At 43.1% G+C, this 18,656-nt stretch overlaps 1 protein-coding gene across 1 annotated transcript; it reads right to left on the bottom strand.

The window, feature by feature from the left end:
• Positions 1-521: 521 nt before the first annotated feature.
• On the bottom strand, positions 522-16,543 carry FBXO3 (F-box protein 3). Its single transcript, XM_062000692.1, has 11 exons — positions 16,379-16,543; positions 13,081-13,170; positions 11,709-11,872; positions 10,788-10,902; positions 7,520-7,724; positions 7,035-7,080; positions 4,837-4,921; positions 3,859-3,981; positions 3,283-3,398; positions 2,723-2,913; positions 522-2,235 (listed from the first exon to the last, which is right to left on the bottom strand). The coding sequence occupies exons 1-11, from the start codon at positions 16,483-16,485 to the stop codon at positions 2,110-2,112; spliced, it is 1,368 nt and encodes a 455-aa protein (XP_061856676.1). The 5' UTR covers positions 16,486-16,543; the 3' UTR covers positions 522-2,109.
• Between the last annotated feature and the right edge of the window lie 2,113 nt (positions 16,544-18,656).

Genomic DNA, 18,656 nt, shown 5'->3' with positions numbered 1-18,656 from the left:
AGGAGAACCACTGGCATGAACCCCACTTGATAATACATAATAGTTATGCTTGCAGCAGCTCTGGTAACTTCAGGCACTGGGCCACATCCCAAAGCAGTTGCTTGATGCAATGGAATAACCTTTTTCCTGTTACTAATCTACATGTCTGGTACAAGAGCAGCACCATCTTATTCCCTCCACCTGGTTACCTTCTCACCCATACCTAGGCAGCTCCCAGGAGTTGTGTGACAACCAGTTGTTCAACTCCCCCCTCACAGAGCTCAGCAGTTGATGGAACAGCATTGACCCATGTCTTTGGCTTCTCCTGCAGTAAGCAATAATTATGGTTCCTCTTAAAAAACCCAAGGGACAGCCACTCCCTGAGAAGAGTAAAATCAGAGTTGGGAGTGTTTCTGTGGAGCCTTAAGATCTTCAGCTGATAGCACTTAACTAGGACACACAGATCCTGGAAACATACCAAAGCAGCCTCTGACCATGAGAGTTATCTGTCCTTAAAAAAGAAAACACACAACAGACTGGGATAAGGTCTTGTTCCATTAAATCCCTTTTCAACCAATCCTTTCAACAGACAATGACATTTCTGTGAAGAAAGAGCATTACACAGCAAACATTCCATTTTCCACTTGCAGTTAATACTGTGGAATCCTCAACTGGAAACTCTTTGAAACCACTCCAGCAATTCACAACCACTGCTCAAGCTTCTGGGAGGGCCAATAAAAAGTTTTTTGCTTCTCTGGATGTTTTCTAGTTAGGTTGGACCCAAGATTTGTTTTTCTACTTCGTACCTCTGTGGGAGATCCAAATGCTGCAGGGCCCTAGAGAAAGATGAGCACACAGAGAAGTGAATACTATGTATGACTTGTGTTAAAAGAGGCTTTCTGCATGAGCAGTCACCAGTCCATAATGGAAACATTCACTTGGAACCACAACACACTGGGTTTTTTTCCCTCACAGGAGCTACTAATTCTGGATGGCAAAAAGAGGAACTGACTACAGCGAGGCCAGTCACACAGTTATTGCTCAAGTCCTGGCAGGAAGAGTCCCATGTGGCACTTCAGAGCAAAAGGAGGCAGTTAAGTTGTTTATTAATGACAATGGACACAAAAGAAAAGTGATGGAGCAAACAGATACTTTAAAGTTTCTACTCATCTGGTGTTCTGTCAGGCTCCCTTTGGGGTTTTTATTTGCCTTTGCTGCTTTTTGTTCAGGCCTAGTTACAAAAAGCTATAGAGGATTCAGGGAAATGTGACCTTCCCAACAAATCTGTCAGAGCTGACAAAGTCTGAACAGCAAATATCAGATAAAGAAAAAAAGCAACAGCCACCCCACCTCAAAATGTATTTACAAATTCGTCCTCTGTAGTGATTGAGAAAGGGCTCAGGTACCGAGTGCTGGGTGATGCACCACATTCCAAAAGGCACCATCCACTCAGTCACTCAGCATGAGATTAAGCTGAAAGACAGATTGTCTAAAAAATAAGGCCAGTTTAATTCCTAATTTATGACTCTGATGACCAGATTTTTCTGGTACTTCCATGTTCCATTAAAAAGAAAAAAAAAAGATCCTAAGAGCACCTGATCTCACCCAAATGAGATACACAGATGAAACTGCAAGTTCTGTTCTTAGCAGGGGTTGTCAAGAGTAGAAACTCAGGAGAAAGGACAATAGCACACAGCTTTTTTTGCCATCTTGCCTATTGCTAATTCTAAATGCTTGTATAAAAACAAACCCCCACACTGTATTTGCAACATGATCATAAATAGGCAATAGTTTAAAAATGGAAGATGTGATTACCTCAGACTACCAAGCTGCTTTGCACTTTGGGAAAAAGTAGACAAAGCCCAAACACCTTTCTCTTCTTCTCCCTCCCTCCCTCCTCCAGCCCTCCCCAAGCCCCTTCCCCGCTTCCAAACCAAGAGAAAATAAACAACACAACCCGAAGTTACGCTCTGATGAATGTTACAACTGGCACCGACATTCATGCTAGTTGCCCTGATGTGCAACAGAAAAGTTCATTTACAATAGTCAGAAATGTTCTTATGCACTAGCCCCAAAGAGTTCAGCTTCTGAAAACAGTTCATTTTGGTTTGGGAAAGAAGAGAAATGTCATCAGGTGTGACGTGGGCAGCGTCCAGAAGGGGCAGGAATGTCCAACACCCTCCGTCGATCTTCGTATTCATCAGTGTCTGTAGAATCTTCGTCTTCATCCACTGCATACTCATTATGATTTGTTTCCTGATAAGAGAACACATCCATATTTTAATTAAACTCTTTTATTCCAGCTTAAGAAGGCACTAACTGGGAAGATCTGGTCTGCATTACTGCATCACAACTAGCTGAAGCAGACACGATCGGGTCTTAAAACCAGCTCCTTACAGTTACAAAGTTCCCTATGCAACAGAGATCATTTTGCCAAACTACTTGACCTTGAACTTAGTAAATAATGAAGGACATAGAAGATGTACAGCTATGTCAAGTCACAATTCAGTATCTCAGCTGTAGCAATTTTCTTGTTGGTTTTACCCTAATTTTAGTAAAAGACAAAGTATTAAAACCAAAGGGTCATTACTACCTAAGAATCAAACCCAAAGGATGGCATGATGAGGAGGTTTACACTGAAGTTATGTTGTCCTAGTAAACTGAATCCCAGTGTTCCTGGAAAACAGAAGGTCAGAGGGGAAAAAACCCACCCTAGGATAAGCAGCAGTGCATGTCCACTTACGATTCGTGCTGTAGACACCTTGAATGTTGGACACACCATATGAAATCTGGGAATTGTGACATTGAAGAATTTGTCCTTGTAGTAGAGGCAATGGAAGGTGTAATATCCCTCCATATATCCAGATGTTGTGGAAAAGGTAGTACAGCTGGTGTATTCATAGACTCTCCCTGGACTGATAATTGGAAACTCTCCTGTTGGTAAAATATTAGATCACAACAGTAAGGACTGAAGTGGAACTCCAATTTAGCAGCTTGACAACACATTCAGGCAGATCATTTGACATTCCAGTGGACACAAATGTTTCTGATGTTAAAAAACTCTCTGAGGAGCATTTAGCTATCAGGATGTTCAGACATTCATCACAAAAAACCCCTTTCAAGACAAAACAGATGTACACGCAACCCCTTCTTTCAAGCAACAAAACAATTCAATACCAACTATACAATTCCTACCCTCTGTCACCAGAAGGAACAGCTAATAATGTCATTTTCCTAACTTGTACATTAAAGGCAAAAACCACTCTTCTCTACTGAGTTTAGAAAAGCCATTTTTTTACTTACCAACTACTCCAGGACCTTGAACTTCTTCCACATCACCTTTGGCATTCGTTATCCTCCAGTACCGACTGTCCAGCTGACAAGCCTTCTCAGGAAGAGCATCTTTGGACATCTCAATTCTAGAAGGCAAGCAGCATAATTCGTGGCTATGTCACTGCTTTCAGACATTTTAAGAAATGCTTTAGCATCTTTGAGATCTCTCTCTCTAAGTAGACTGGGCAAAAAAACCCCAAACCCCATACTTTTACAGAGGTGTCCTAAATCAGTTGTCAGGATCCATCTCCAATGACTCTGCTTCACCAGCTGGTTTTATTCACCTCTTTCTAAATCACACAAGTTACTTGTAACATCTTTCCCTCCACCCATGGCTGTACTTCACCAGTTACCAACTTGACTGGTACTTTGTGTACCTGAGTAGGTAATGGTTCAGTATGTTTTTCACTAGCAAGCACAGCATGCTGTGCACATCCATCCATTTGAGAACACGAATGCTGTACCTCGATTGGATCTGATAACTGATCCTTTGACCCTTACATAGGTCTTTCCTGTGTTACACACTTCACTCAGTTGCTTTCTTACCTGATTCTGTAAGTGAAGAAATAATGTGGTGGATGCACAGAGCTGAGTTCAGGTAGAAAAGATGTGGACACAGAAACAGTAATATCTCCTGTGGTAGCAACACATTCTTTGTCATGCACATACCTACAAGAAAGGAAAGCATGAACTCTGCAAATGGCTCTGTACATACAATAACAGAAAGCTAAACATGGCAAGTGATTAGTTAATTGCTAACAACAGCATTGTGGTGCTAGGTTGAAAGCAGTTCTTAACTCTTCCTTGGGTGGTTTCATTAAGGATGTATGTGTGCAGTATCTTCAGGGCTTATACCTCCCCACCAGCTAAACTCATCCAGCTGCAGACCTCTTTGTACTTCTCTTAGTGCTCATCTAATGCTAGGTGGCTAATTTTGACCTGAAGTCAGTGAAAATACACTTTTTAAGAGGGGTATGTCATGATACTATTTAAAACCTCAAAACTAGGAACTCCTACAGCAAATTAATTTACAGATGAGCCGCTTGCTTCTGTAGTCATCCCAGCTTGACGGAATTCAGGTTCTGGCTTACATTTAGAAGAAATTAAAAGTGCACAAAGATTCAAACACCAGAACAAGTCCTGGTTACTTACATAATCACCAGTGATATTTTAGAGACCAGTTTGCTGAAACAATTGCTTTTTTAATAGCTCAGAACAGGCCTGAAGCAGCAGCACACTCATGGCAAGTAGAATAAATCTATTATGCTGTTAGCTAAACTTCAGGTCACTTATAATGCAAAATTCTGGTCCTCTTAATGCAAAGTTCCAACCTCTGAGGGGAAAAAAAACCCAGTTTCTTTAAGCATGCTGTTTTACAGCTTTATCTCTAATAAGTTTCAAGAGCTTCCTCCTCTCTCCATCATCAGCTTTTGTATCAGATACCTGTAACTACTTGGAAAGAGGTTCAGCATTTCTAAAAGCATCAAAACCTTGCAGGGAGGTTATAAATCCCAGTGACAATACCTGAAAATCTGGTCTCTGATGATAGGATAACCACCAGTCACAACTTTGTTTACATAGGATGTAAACCATTCCAAGTAAGATGTACCTAGGTGCCAAAGAAGGAAAGTATTTATGAGGACAGGCAAATGTACCACTAAGCACATTATGATAAATACTTCAACTTAACAGTTTAAAGCTTTGAGTGTTTTTATTATAAACTTACTTACTTAGCTTCCAGTCCATTCTACCAACAAAGATCATTTGGAGAAACCACTCAAAAGTAAGAGTAAAGGGTGCAGAAATAACACAGCAAACCAAGAATCTCTTAGCTAAGCATTTCACATCATAATCACGCCCTTCAAATGCTGATATCTCGTCATCTGGTTTCCTGTTCATGACTGTTTTGTTCTAACTGGGAGAGAAGAAAGGCATAGTGGCCTGCACTACTTGAATAGTGATCTCCAGCTGTTGCACCTACAAGAGGCCTGGCAGCCTGCTGGGGAGGAGCTACTGACTTTGTTTTGATATCCAGGTTTCCCTGTGAATAGAGTTTCAAAGAAGCAAGCTAGCAAATTGCAGATTTTCCATCTCTTTAAAAGCAGGGACATGCCCCCCCACTCTTGCTGCAAACTCAGAAGACTAAGGCTGTATGTCACTCTGAAGAACCTGAGCTTTTCACCCACTCACCCATTGTCTGAGAACAGCTTTGCATACACCTACAACCATTATTTAGCAACAGCTTGATTGTTAAGGAGACAGACAAGCTGTCACATTTAACTGTCAGAGAAGAGAGTTTCATACAAGGCACAACCAGCTCTCCATAAAGTAATTTCTCAGCCATGACTCCTCAAAGTATTGGAATATAGAGTGCAAAAGTAGAGAGTTCTTCAACTATTTAATATTACTGACACAAAACTGGATTTATACTTATTAAGAAATCATTATCCTCACCTTCACTGATGTGTTATCAAGTACTACCATTCCTCTTAGATTAAGTGTACTTACCACTTCTTCCTTTGTGCAACAGCTATGTGTAGTGTCCTTTGATCTTTTGGAAGTCTAAGGGTCTCCAAGGTTATTATCCTCCTTTCTACCACTAATCCACAAAATGCAAACCTTGTATAAAGTAACTCCAAACAGAGAAAGCAGCCCAATTTGCCCTGCCACCTTCCAAATGACAAGAGAAACGCTGTATATGAAACTTCCTTTCCAGCCTGCAATAAGCCAAGATTAACCCTTTCAGCCAAGGGGGACACATTTAAAGATGTCAGATCACCTCATCACAGACCCAATTCCATAAAAGCAGCAACACCAATTTGTCAGAGTAACCAAACTCTTGAGCTTGCTTGCTATATCTTTCCCATGACACTTCTTTGTAAAACAGATTGTATGGTTGACTCCCATCACACTGAAATCAGTTCATACAATCAACCAGTACAGAGGAACGTTTCCTAAAAATCAGCTTGACTCCCATAAATGCAAACCAGCAATGGTATAGCATTGCCTAATGTGGTTTATCACTGTAATTTCAATATGTGTGCCAGAATAAACATTGATACTGACTTTGGTACCATTTATTACACATCTCCTTTCTCACTGAGCAAAAGGAATTCATTTAGACATTGTCACAATCACCAGGTTCCAGTGGACTAACAAAAATAACCAACCAAAACACTATTCCAGTCAATGTCCATGTCAGACAGATGATCACAACAGATTACCACAGAACCAAACAAGTCTCCCCTTCCCTCCTTTGGCCTTTGAACGAGGCAATCAGGTAAATACAAAATCCAGAAAGGTTCTCTTCTACAGGTATGTTTGTAGTTAATCAGATTTCATTAAGGGATGCAAAATGTTTTCAGCTTCTAATGTGGCTGCAGCAACTACTGGGGTTAAAAACTATCAAAATCTTTCTGTCCACTTGAGTGTTACGTTGAATAAGTGTTCACATCACCCTCCCAATGGCTAACTTAAAGGGTTTGTTCATTAAGAAAGGTTAGAACACTGAATGATTTGCAGAGAAGACACACAGAAGGACGAGCTTTAATACAGAAAGCTTGCCTCTCAATTCAACTTACTGCTGATGTAAGACTCTAAATTACTTTAAAACAAGTAGCACAGAAAATTTGGAACCTTTGCTTTGTTCAAGTCATACTGACATGCATTTTCTGAACAGTGCAGTTAAAATGTTTTGCAGAGTATTTTATCTAAAGCATTACCTGTGATGAACATATCAATAGCAGATGGATTGCGAGCCATTTGGTCCTAAAAGGGAAAGAAGTTTATCAGTGCATTAGGAGAGTGTTAGACTTTCAAGGTTAAAATTCAACACCTGAACTGTAACACTGGGAATGCTTTCCTCACATTCATATACAGATGCTGACCTCCAAAAATGGAGAAGCTTTTCCTCCTTCCAGAAAGAAGGACAAGAAGTATATATCTACCATAGTTTGACCAAGTGAAAAGAATACCTTTCAGTAAGGATGAATGTTGTGTACCATCACAAACCCACAGAAACTGCTGTAGCCATTGAGGGAAAATCCTCTCACTTACTAACCATTCCACTTCAGGGCTTTGATGAGAACCAGATGGCAACTGAGGGGCGAGTAACAAACTAACACCATTCACCTTCTGCTAGGTAAAATATTTCAGGTGTCTGATAACATGCAAAGTACAGTCACAAGTATAAACATATCTTCCTTACTGGACATTGATAGAAGATCTCGTATTTATTTCGTCCCTCCACACTCTCCAGGGCCATGTATTGACTCAGGCCAGTATGAATGCAAAAAGTAAGAGGAAGGCATTGCTTCAGACCTAGCCTCTGCTGAAAACCTCCAGCTGCTGTGTCGATGTCCAGCAAGTCTTCAGAGCGGTAGTGGTTCGACAGTGCCATGCTTCCCATCAAACTTCACAGGCAAGGGGAAAAGGAAAGGTTAAACAGAAGGTACCACACACAAGGCAAAGAGAGCTTTAAATCTTTTCTAAGCACTCATTCTGTGAATCAATGTACATTAGATAAAATCCAAGCCTATAATCCAGGTGCTCAACTAGTTCAAAACATCAGCCCTCACAAAGGGCAGCTTGATGTCTCACACAAACACTTCCTCACGTGTTCTGTGCTTCCCAGGGCATCAGTTTAAACCATGCTGGAGACTCCCATCATGTCTGCAACTAATTCAAGGCAGCTGCTCACAGCTGACACAGCTTCCTATAGTAAGACAATGTAATGACAACCAGTGCTTCAGATCTCAAGTTTTGAGCAAGTTCCTTTCAATACTACCAAAGCATCCTTGAGTTTTTAATTGGAACACCAAGTTGCTCCAGTAACAATCATTGATCAAAACCAGAGAGCAAGGGGCTCTGTGCTTTCAGAAATGGTTGAGAAGTAACCAAGCAAAGTAACCACTAAGGCAGAGAAATTATAATCTCAGTATCAAAACTAAGGCATAGAGACACAAATAAACATTATAAGGAGAGAACATTCATCAGCATGATACAGCAAAACCATCAACTGTCTTGCTAATTTTTGCCTCTATTTTTTTGTAAGCATCTGCAAGGATGGGATTTTTTCATGTCTTTGTTTTTGACAGTAAGGAAGTGGTGTTGGAGACAGTAAAAAGGAGCTTCTCTATACATAAGAAAAGAAGATGTGGGGGGGGAAAAGTAGTGCAAATCTGAAATGTAACAGATGAGGAACGGAGGTGGACATAGGAAGCTAATGCTGATATGACTCTTGGGCTAGATGAGAGCTAGGGTGAAAAGGAAAACAAACAAGCAACCCACGCTCAACCTAATGAAGAGGCAAACAGTGGAAGAATGATAAGAAAGAGCAACATGATCAAATTAATGAACTGCAAGGGCACACGCTACAGCAGTGCACTCAGCAATAAGAGGAGTACTCGAAGCTGTAACGTACACCTCCCCACCCGTACTCCCTTCTGATTTGCCTTTCACTGATGTTCTCAGCCTCCGCAAGAATTTGCATCTAAGCTTTTACTGGTGTTATGAAAGCAGTATCTCAGGCACAAGCTGCCACATGTCAGCATGATATAAGCTGCTCCCATCTTGGGCAACAGGTTCCATTGCTCCCTTTCCTTACATAGTCTTGCCTGGAATTGTTGTGTTCAACACTTTAAAAGTGCTGCTAACATCCAAACATAGGAACATGAAGCATCTGACCATGACAACTAGCCATGAATCCCCTTCAGTTCTGACCTAACATGCCAACAACTTGCTGCATAGACTTCCACTACCTCCACCTGATCTTTCCAGTCTTCATCTCCCACAAGAATACAAGCCTGTCTCCAACAGTAAGATCACACCTTTCACTCACAGAATGGCACCCTTTCTTGCTCCAGGGTCCCACATGCCAGACCTAACTAGCTCCCCAGACAGTGCTCCAGCAACACTGTTTGTCAATCTGAGTGTAAGGCTCAGACCTTTGCTTTGAGGGCACAGTCATGGCCCCCAGCCCACCGGCAGTTACCCAAGCTGACAGGTACGCCCAAAGGCATATGTCTGCTCCTGCAGCCCTTCCACACACACACCCCATCACAGCAGAGGCTTTGTGTGAAGAAGTAGTAGGAAGACCAGGAAGCACACAAGCTGCAAAGCTCCATTTCAACTCTACAGAACTAGGGCACCTATCTCCTCTCTAAAAAGTGTCTCTCCTGGAAAATAAATAGAACTAGAAATCATCCTTGCTGTTGCATAAAATGTTTCCAATATCCCCTCTGCACATCCAACACTAGAATTGGAGAAAGCAGCACTTCACTAGTAGAACAAACCGAATACATTGCCCTCCACCCCAGACACTGCAATGATTTGCCATAGCTTTCCATCTTTTACCACTTGATCAAGCACTGACCTGCTAACTTTCTCTACAGTTAGGAGATGGGAAACTATGTTTGGTCATTTCCACTTCTAACCTTAATTGAAAAGGAGTTTAACTGCTGAAACAGCGTAATACTGAAAAATCTGCTACTGAGGAAGCTTCATTTGCAGAACTGACATTTTGATTCTACTTAAGACAACTACCTGGTTCACAAGTTATTTTCAAGAACACATTATTAAAAAATGAAGGCTGACGAGGGCAAGAGGTTAATTTACCAACATAACACAAAGCACAGCTTCAGGGGAGCAACTTGCAGTGGTACGATTAAGAATCATAGAATGGCCTCAGGTTGGAAGGTGCCTTTAGAGATCATCTAGTCCAACCCCCCCAGCAGAAGCAGGGTCACCTAGATCAGGTTACATAGGAACATGTCCAGGCAGGGCTTGAAGACCTCCAAGGAAGCAGACTCCACAACCCCTCTGGGCAGCCTGTGCCAGGGCTCCCTCACCTGAACAGGGAAATAGTTTTTTCTTATGTTTAAGTGGAACTGTTTGTGTTGCAGCTTCATCCCATCACCCCTTGTCCTGTTGCTATCTACAATAGAAAAAAGGCATGTCCCAACCTCCTGACACCCACCCTTTAGATATTTATAAATGTTAATAAGATCTCCCCTCAGTCTCCTCTTCTCCAGACTAAACAGCCCCAGTTCCCGCAGCCTTTCCTCACATGAAAGATGTTCCATTCCCCTGATCATCTTGGTGGCCCTGCACTGGCCTCTCTCCAGCACTTCCCTGTCCCCCTTGAGCTGAGGAGCCCAGAACTGGACACAGTACTGAGCCTAACAGTTGGAAGAGTCTAACAGTTGGAAGTTTTAGCTGTCAAAAAAACCCAAGCAAGGGGTTCTTGCTATGAACAAGGTCTGAAGTGTAAGAGTAATCTGAGCAATTAAAACCTACACTATGTTTTCAGTTACTTGTGAGACTAGAAGACAGCCAATTCTAGAAGCATCACTTCAAGCAGTCACTCAGTTGCAATACATATCAATGCTTCATGCAGGTATTTTCTCTTTTTAATAAATAAACTATCCAAGAGGCAAAATAAATTAATAACTCTGCATGTGGTTTTCACTCCTTACCCAGGAACAACTAACTTCTGTCCATTATGGATACGAAATGAGCATCGATAGTCATCGGGGAGTTTGCATCCTATTTGTGCCTCCACAGCATCGAGATCTTCCTCCCGCACGCTCTCTGTGTACAGAAAGAAAGAAACACAGTATGAAGTGGCAGTTTTGGAGAGGGAATCAAGAACTGGTGCTCCTAGGAAGCTCTCAGATTTAATACTCTGCTCCCAAGCACCCAGTATGCTGTTCCTGACAAACATTTGAGTCAATATGTATTTCAGAGTCACTTATAATTCAGAGACAGCAAACTTACAGATATGCAAAAGCAAGATTGATGCAGCTCAGCTTCAGGACACAGTTGTCTACCAGCACGATCTCAAGAATGCTCCATTGATTAAATTCATGCTATTGAACCAGAATCACTAAAAATCAAATATTTCAAATTCAAAGTGTAGCATTTTCAAGTGTCTTGATCAAATGAACATGGACTGAAGACAGTATTTGGTGACTCTAGTGCCATTGCTACGGCACCACTCTCCATCCAGTGACATCTCCACTGGCCTGACTTAAGCAGAAAGTATTTGTAAAGTGAAGTGAACTTTTTCTTACAATATTGCCATTAGCTGAGCAGGTCCCAGTTAAAACCTGTAGGCAATATCAATTTTACTCTTTCGTTGTTTTAAGGGTTGCTTCCTTCAGTTTCCAGTCCAACCAGTAACAAGGGAAGAAAGCAAGAGAACCTATGGATCACTAGTGACTAGGCAAAGACTAAGTACGTAACCCACTTATTTACTAGAGGGGAAGAGAAAGAACTTCTACCTGACTTTCAGGACTCAGCTAATTGAGGCACACAACTAGGATGAGTTCAGCATGAAACTTGGCAACAGGCAATATCAGCCACCCTACTAGAGAAAGCAGGTCTTACACCCCTACCTTTCAAAGAGCCAATCATCCGAGGACACCGCTGGCCTAAGTATTTCTCTAGGTCATCCCAGGCTTTTTTCAACGTGGCATAGTATCGGATGTACCTTCCCAGGTCAGAGTAGGTACTGATGAAGATGGCTTTCCAGCTCTGATTTCGTTGACTTTTTTCCTCTCTAAGTGGACATGAAGAAATTAAGTTCAAATGTGAGCCTAAGAAGTCTTGACTTCTCAATCCATGAAGTTAATATTTGTTCTTTGGCAGAAAGAGTATGCACAATATTAAACTAGGAGCACTCAGAGCCATGTCAAGCTACACAGACTCATTTAATTCCAGCTTCTATTCATCAGCAAATTGGAGTAGTATTAGGAGACATTTGAGGTACTTGGTAGGAAGGGGAAAATTTAGAACCAGCATTCCTTTTAACATTGCTGTCTATTAGAACTGGTGGATAGCTAATTCACATTGTATTTCACACATACACAGACAAAGCCTTAAAAAAAACCCAATAACTTAAATTTTCCATCTACTGCATCAGTACAAACCTCCTTCAGTAAGAAGGATTAAGGAGTAAACCAGAGAATTAAATGAGAAACTCTGTGCATTGATCTGGAAAGTCAGTTTGTTAGGAATTACTGCACCGTCAGTTCTCTTCACAGCAGCAGGCTACGGCAAGCCAGGCTGCCAAAAAAAAGTGCTGACTAACATCTGACAAAGCATGTTTGCCTCCAAATCGTAGCAGCCCTTGCGTCTGTGTTCAGATATATCCTGACTCCTCAGACTCCAATCAGCATGCTGAATCTAAAAGATTTAGTGCAGCTTCACACACCTAAATGAAAAACTGTAACAACTTGAGGGTTAAAAAGGAGAGATGACCTTTACTTCTTGAAGAAGAGTCTACGGGGAGAAAAAGTAGATGAAATTTAACCTGGGAGGTTGGATAAACTAATGTCAAACCAAAGAGGTAGAAGAGAAAAAAAAAGCCACAACAGGATACTAAGTGAATTACGTGTCAGCAGGTGGCTGAGGCTTCGGTGTATATTCACCCTCCAAAGGCTATTTGTTGAAATTACCTACAGCCTTCATTACTCATTTCCCCCAACCCCCCACAGAGTACCTGCTAAGCTGCAGCTCCTCCTTCAGCCTAGGCATTAACAGGGCCCCTCTTCTCTAGCCATCCATAAAACTATTTAACACTTGTACATTCATTAAGCTCTTTCACAAAATGAACATTTTTGATACCTCTAACCTTTCTTTAGTTTGAAGCTGGTGAATATCAATTCAGTCTTAAGAGTTACTGGAAGTACCATGGACATAAACAGAGAGCACTATAACATAAGCCTTATTTGCATAGAAAGAAGGTTTAAAACAGCCACAACTCACTCTGAAATAAGCCAGTATTTCTTGCAGTGTCTTTTCCACAACGGATCGTGGCTTGATAGCTGATTTAATCTTCGACTTAAATAGCAGCAACTATCAATAGAAAATCATTACATTTGATTGCAAGAGCAGCAAAATAAACAGGAGTAAATATTGACCAACATACTGCAGTCTAATGAAATAAATGCAGGGCTTGGAAGTTAGTTGTCTGTCTGTTTTTTTTTCAGTTGTGCTTACAATGGTTAGAAGTCCTCATTACAGCTGTGTAAGCCATGAACTAGTTCTCTACACACGTTGAGAACTGTCAGCAATTAAGTAATTTGGTAAAGCAGGTCATCCTGTAGAACTGTGCTCACGGTAAACTGATGGACTCTGGCCTGACTTCACGCCACCAGCAGTAAACATTCCAGTAGCACTCCTGACTTATGATTTAATTTGCTTTCTTGTCTGGATTGTCAGTTTTCCATACCACTGTCGTTTTGTTTCAATGTTACAGGAAGCTCAGAAAGTAAGCTACAGAAAAGATACAATGTACTACAAAGTTACTTTCCACTTGAAGTTGTTTAAATAACAAACTTCATGGCTGTAAACAAAGACGGGAAAAAGACAACGGACAACAGACCTGGAAGTAAGTTCTGAAAGCTCACTGTAATGAGCACCATATATAAGCTCTTGCCAATTGCATTACAGGTAATATTGCCACATCAGGAAGCCAAAAGAATCACACCTTGCACTATTGCAAGTGCAGTACTCAAAACACCTGTAGGTAAACAGGTCTAAAACTGTCCTGAGATATTATTCAAGTTCATCCTGGCTTGATGCAAGGAGATGACAAAAGCTAACCTATGCTCCTGATGCCTGCCAACTTGCTCTTTAAAAGGAGCAGGGGAATTGCCATCAATTAGAGTCTGCTCCCATGTATTTTTTTTACAGTTGTAAAGCCTCTCTGGATTGTGCAAACTGGTATTGACAGCAAGACATTTCAGTGTATTTCTATGAACATAAATGCACAGCAAAGCATCAGCAACCGGCAGAACAGCAATACAGGGAATGACTGGGTTATTTAAAGACTTGTGGGGTTTAAAAGAAATGATTGCCTCATTCAGTCTAATCCAAACACCAGACAATAGACCTTTTCTTCCTCTCTGTTTGAGCTGAATTACCAGTTATGTTTTAAAGAAACTCCCCCAAAGATACCACCAACTTAGATGAGGCAACATCACTTCCTCTGGTAGACTGCTCTAACAGTTTATCTGTGCTTTTTAATGGTTGTGATTAACATCTAAATACCCCAAATGAGGTTACCAAACTTCCAACTACTGCTTTTTGGATTGGGTTTTTTTTTGGTGCAGTTCAAATATTGGTAAGACAGACCAAGGTAGCTACATACTGAAATAAAGACGTCCTCTCAATCTCGTCTTTGATAAGTAAAATCCAACTCCAGGGCTGGTAATAACATCTTGCACTGAGACTACTGAACTATTCTTACTCACCTGTTCAATCCAGTATCTTTTTTTCCCCTCTCCAACATCCATTATAAGCTATTTAAGCTAGAATTGCATTAGTATCTCAAAACCAACCTCAACAAAGAAAGTGATTCTCCTGTATGCAGTGCTGTTAACTTTCCCCTTCGCAACAACACAAAGTCATGAACCCATTCACCTCAAGCCTTGATATCTGGCCATCTAAGAGCTTCACTCTGTGAAGTTCACTGTTTCTGAGGGGGAGTGGAACAGAAATATCCCAAAGTGAAAGCCCTTGCGAAAATCCGTTACACTGGTGTTTATCAATCAAGCCTGACATTTCTGGTAGGAAAGACATCACCATAGCATCAAAGGGACACGCAGCTTCCAACATGATCAAAGGTGCAATTAAAGCCATTCTCACTAATTACATGAATATTTAGTGAACCTGCCAAGCTTTTCCATTATTTAAGGGCCACCACCAGGCTAAACTAACCTGTGGAGTACTAAGGAAACTATGTTTGCCTCAATCAGAGTACATACAGGTCACTAAAACACATGTAAACAAGCTAGAGAGTCCCTCAATTAACGCTCTGAGTACCACAAACAGCCAGTTACACCCAATTGCCATTACTGACTTTATTTATAAGAAGCCTCCACAATATTTCATCGCCCTTACACAGCAAAATTTGTTAAATACACAACAAAAATAAGTAGTGCCTTTACTACAGCATTAGCAACTACTAGTAAAATGCTCCATGCTGGACTTGTAACAGTTTTTGCTTACACTTTATCTCTGCTTTGTTGTTATTGTAACAGAAATCTCTCTGGTCTTTAGCCTTTTTGACTAATATTTATGGAGAAGGGAAAAGCCCCAGATAAAAACTATTCTGTTTTATTCAAACATATTCTTCCCTCTGATTAAATACTGTGATTGCAATCACTGCTTGTACTTCATTGGTAAGGCTTTAGCTAAGAACACCCTCATCTTCACTGTATGACTTGTAACTCTTCAGTAAAGTGTCCAAAGAGGGGCTTACAACTTTTGTTCATGTCTTCCTGCCTTTATTTTCGTTTGGTTTTCCTCCAACAACAGCCCACCCAACTGAATGGCAACAAGACCACCCTTTGTTTAACCACAATTAAACGCACAACAGTTGGCACAGAATTACTGACTTCACAAATTCAGTTACAGCTTCATCTCTGAATTGGAGCGTAGCTACGAACAAAACCAATATGTAACGGGGGAGAGAAAAACAAGGAATCTTCTATTTGGCTGGAAAAATAAGGAAACACGCCCCCTCCCTCGAAGAAGGCCACCGTTTCTGCAAAGGGACGGTGCTTTAGGGTACGTCCTCCACAGCAGCTCCTCCAGAACGAGTCAAACCCTTTTCCCGCACAGCGGCGAGCGCTTCACCTGCCCTGCCCGGGACAGCTCCCCCCGCCCGCCTCCCCGACCCCGTTTGCCGGCACCGCGAAGCTGCGTGGCCCCGATGCGCCGGCAGCTCCCGGAGCGGCGGGCAGCCTCCGCCGCAGCGCTTCACCCCACGGACCCCCGCGGCCGGCCCCGGCTCACCCGGCAGGCGCGGGCCGGACCCTCCCGCCGTGCCCCTCGAACCGGCCCCGGCTCACCCGGCAGGCGCGGGCCGGACCCTCCCGCCGTGCCCCTCAAACCGGCCCCGGCACGCCGGGGGGCAAACCCGCTCCCCCGCCCCGCCCCGCGGCCGGCGCTGCCTCCCGCGCCTCCCCCACCCCCTGCCGAGGCCAGGCTCGGCCCTCCCCTCCCGCCGCCCGCCAGCCAGCCGGATCTGTTGCAGCCCCGAACCTCGGCCCCGTACCTCATCAGATCCCGGTAGTCGAGGAAACTGAGGATGAGCAGCAGCGGGTCGGTCGGCAGCAGCTCCAGGCTGAGGGCTGACGGCTCCATATCCAGGGGCGCCGCCATCTTGCGAGACGTCCCGCGGCTCCGCCGCCCGCTCGCAGGGACGCGCCCGCCCCTTGTCAGCCGCCGGGGCGGGGACGAGGCGGGGAGCTGCGGGGGGGCGGCCCGCTGCGCCTCCTGCTGGCCGCGGGCTGCCCGGAGCGCTCAGGGCCCAGCGGTGCGGCAGCCCGCGGCCCGCACCGAAGCGCCGCTCCGGCCCCTGTTGCCACCTCAGCCGTTAAACGTGCCCCATGGGGGCGCCTGTCGCAGGCAGAGGCCGCGAGGTGGGTGCCCCACGCGGAGAGAGCTGCCCCACGCCATGGGCGGCTCAGGCTAAAGAGCTCACCTTGCTGGCCCGTGGCTATCGGTGAGCCCCGGGCGGCTGTCGTGGGATCATTGAATCGTTTCAGCTGGTGGAGACCTTTAAGATCATCGAGTCCAGCCTTTGTGTCCCAGCCCTATCAAGCACTACAGCAACATCCACCTATCTCTTAAGACTCCCTGGGCAGCCCGTTCCAAGGCCCAACAACCCTTTCAGTAGAGAAATTCCTGTGTCCTGTCAGCCTAAAGCATCCCAGGTGGCACCTCGACCCTGTGGTTTTAGCAACTGGCTGGAGCCCACTTTGTCAGCGTTCCAGACAGTCTGAGACTGAATAGATGAACACGAAGCTGTGCTTTGCTTTTATATTAAGAGATCAAACGTTAATATGCATTCCTGAAGCAAACAAAACCCCCCAGTTTGTGTTCGGCTGGGGTCTGTGTGGGTACATACTGGTAGCATCAGACTATGGGCATCCCTGAAACATGAGGGTACTGATTACTTCCACCATTAGATTTCTTGCTATTGCTTTCCAGTTTTCTGTTTACCAAAAGGACAAGAATTGATGTTAGAATAGTGCCAATGAGGCAAATACAAACCTTCATATGTAATCGACCCCTATAGGCTGATTCCAATGGATAATCAGAATCTGCTAGAACTGACGTTAAAAAGGTCGTGGCACACCTAGATTGGAACAGAAATGTACTGACAATAATGTAATCAAACCCAAAAAGAAGTTGCATTTTAAGGATATGTGCAAATACCAGAGGTTTTTCAAGTTTCTTCCACATTTTATTGAAAAGAAGAATGTTTTCAGAGGCAGTGTGTTTCATTCCATTTAGATTCATTTCAGAAAACCCTGTTTTCCAGAACGTTGTCCCTAGAACTGATTTCCTCTAAGACCTTCAAGGAGGAATCCAGACATTTTTGCAACCCTCATGCTGCCAAGCTCCCAGGTCTGTGTGAAGCCCAGTGTCTTAGGCATGGCTGCATCACCAAGAGTTGTCACTGCTGGAACCCGAACCCGTGGCCACGTGTCCCTTCCTGAGCCACAGACCACAGACCCACCAGCTTCTGGCTATCAAATAATCTGCAGAAATCTGGAGTGGAGTGAAAGTGTGTCAAACCCAAGATGTTGTAGGGGAAGTGTTTCAAGCTCAACAAGCAAAATCGGTTTGCTCAGCAAAAACGTCCTTTATCCTACTCAGGAGGAGTGAGTAAGCAGCTGTGTGGTGCTGGGGTTAAACCGTGACAAATAGGGGCAAAAATAATGAATTTATAATGCTACAGTTGTGCAGAAATGCAAATCCCCAAGCCTTTTGCAAATGGTAAATTCAGCTCCACGGGAAACAGAAACAGATCACATTTTATATGTGAAAAAGCCTCAGATGATACGTGGCAGCTGCTGAAAAGCATAGAAACTGCTATTGTTTTGTCCCTCGCTTTTAGTGAGTTAAGTGCTCTTATTTGAAAGAAGGAATTGTTTCTACTGAGTGATTTTACACTGGCAATCCTTTTTTCCTCTCTTCTTTTTCAGGTGCCAGTGGTGTGTTATTGAAACGTTTCATTGTCCTAGCAGCGTCACTCAATCAAGAACCGAAAAGGAAAAGCTGGTGGTTGTATGGCTGCGTTTTTGCTGGCTGTTGGGGAGATTTTTATGCTTCTTGATTTCTATAATTGTGAAGTTCCCTGTAGAGAAGAAACTACAGCAGTTAAAAGCATCTTTCAAATGTTACTAAAATGCATTTGTGTTCATTCTTGGCTTTGTGGTCTGTGAAAATCTAACAATGCAGAGCTAAGAGAAACTGCATCGTAGAGTCATAGAATGGTAGCGTTGGAAGGGGCCCAGATTTTGCCAAAAGATAGATCCAAAACC

This window comes from Colius striatus, chromosome 7 (genome assembly GCF_028858725.1).
Source record: "Colius striatus isolate bColStr4 chromosome 7, bColStr4.1.hap1, whole genome shotgun sequence".
Classification (NCBI taxonomy): Eukaryota; Metazoa; Chordata; class Aves; order Coliiformes; family Coliidae; genus Colius; species Colius striatus.
Note: the sequence above shows the minus strand (reverse complement) of the source record. Positions and strands in the feature narration are given on the sequence as shown.

Bases quoted from the DNA above. Each gene is read 5' to 3' on its own strand.
- FBXO3 (XM_062000692.1), bottom strand. From the start codon at position 16,485: ATGGCGGCGCCCCTGGATATGGAGCCGTCAGCCCTCAGCCTGGAGCTG. The intron at 10,903-11,708 runs GTAGGGGTGTAA...TTCTGTACACAG, and splicing joins GATGATTGGCTCTTTGAAAG to AGAGCGTGCGGGAGGAAGAT. The intron at 4,922-7,034 runs GTAATGCTTTAG...TTTGGCACCTAG, and splicing joins TATTGATATGTTCATCACAG to GTACATCTTACTTGGAATGG.